The sequence below is a fragment of the Stegastes partitus genome, unplaced genomic scaffold (assembly GCF_000690725.1).
Source record: "Stegastes partitus isolate 25-593 unplaced genomic scaffold, Stegastes_partitus-1.0.2 Scaffold246, whole genome shotgun sequence".
In the NCBI taxonomy this organism is placed as follows: domain Eukaryota; kingdom Metazoa; phylum Chordata; class Actinopteri; family Pomacentridae; genus Stegastes; species Stegastes partitus.
Window position 1 is genome coordinate 417033 of NW_007577977.1, and position 1243 is coordinate 418275.

Genomic DNA, 1243 nt, shown 5'->3' on the forward strand with positions numbered 1-1243 from the left:
CTTTTGTCAAATGGAACAACTGTAGCTTTCATCGACTAAAACATTAACGTAGTGACTCAAATGTAAATATATCAGACTGAAACTAGAATAAAAGAGGCTGCTGTTACCTCCTGTGAGAGCCTCCTCCACCTCCGTCAGCAAATCCAGCTCTGTGTGGGAGATGAAGGACAGAGCAGTGCCGGGGTTGTCTGCTCTCGCTGTTCTACAAATTCAGCAAGCGACTGTCAGGGTGTGAGCTTTATCAAAGATGAAATCATTCCTCAGAGCGCCGCGCTTACCTTCCAACTCGATGAATGTACGATTCCACAGTTGTAGGGAAATCAAAGTTGACGACGTTGGAGACGTTTTGAAAGTCCACACCTCTGGAGACTCCGTACTCCTTATCTTTAGCCCTTTAAAAAGAAAAAGATTCAGACGTTGGAGTCAGAGATTAACTGACTATCAAAATAGCTGCCAACTATCTTAAGAATTATTGCACCTGTAGAGGAAACCTAATGATGTTCGTTATTTTTTCGAATGTGAAGGTGCAGCTGCTGACTGTTAAACATCAGTAATCTGACTTACTTTCCTCCTTTCTCTGTGTTCTTCTTCTTTTTCTCTTTGCCTGATGTCGTCTGTACAGCAGCAGTGGGGTCGGCCAGACTCTGTTCATCTGTGGCGATGATGTAGTCATAAAATCCCTGGTTAAACTGGGTGATGATGTGACACCTGCAGCACAGTGAGAGGAAACACAGGCACAGTTTAGCAGTGTAACTATATTGTTCAGTAAAGTTCAGACACCTCTGTACAGTCTATTACATTTCTCTAACCTGGACTGGACGGGCAGCTCGGAGTTGAGGACGCAGGCGGGAATACTGAACTGTTCCAGGAACAGTTTGAGCCTGTAGCATCGGTCCACAGCTCCCACAAACACCAGCGTCTTTCCCCGAACCAGCTGTAGCTTCAGCAGCGTGTAGATCAGCAGGAACTTGTCCTCCTCCTCGCATTTGATGCTATACTGCTGCAGCTGGCTGCTGTCGGGGAGCTGAGAACCTTGCAGCTTCAGGACCACCTGAGGACACAAAGATTCAGGTGTGAGGACGAAACCAAACACAGCTGCACAGCTTCTGTTGCTGCAGATGTCAGGCATCTCTGCTGTCCTGTTCACTGCACAGGCGTAACAAAGACACAAGCAGATTATGAATACATGTTCAAAACTTGTTCTGTTTACTGATTAGGGAAAGATCCATCCATCCATTATCTA

General features: G+C 45.9%; 1 protein-coding gene across 1 annotated transcript in view; it reads right to left on the minus strand.

The window, feature by feature from the left end:
- ddx56 (DEAD (Asp-Glu-Ala-Asp) box helicase 56) overlaps window positions 1–1243 on the minus strand; it is an 11593-nt gene that overhangs the window by 5491 nt on the left and 4859 nt on the right. The window contains exons 6-9 of the mRNA XM_008281810.1: window positions 810–1051; window positions 565–708; window positions 279–392; window positions 108–202 (exon numbers count right to left, since the gene is read on the minus strand). Of these exons, the coding sequence (XP_008280032.1) occupies window positions 108–202; window positions 279–392; window positions 565–708; window positions 810–1051 (595 nt within the window). The remainder of the gene's footprint in view (window positions 1–107; window positions 203–278; window positions 393–564; window positions 709–809; window positions 1052–1243) is intronic.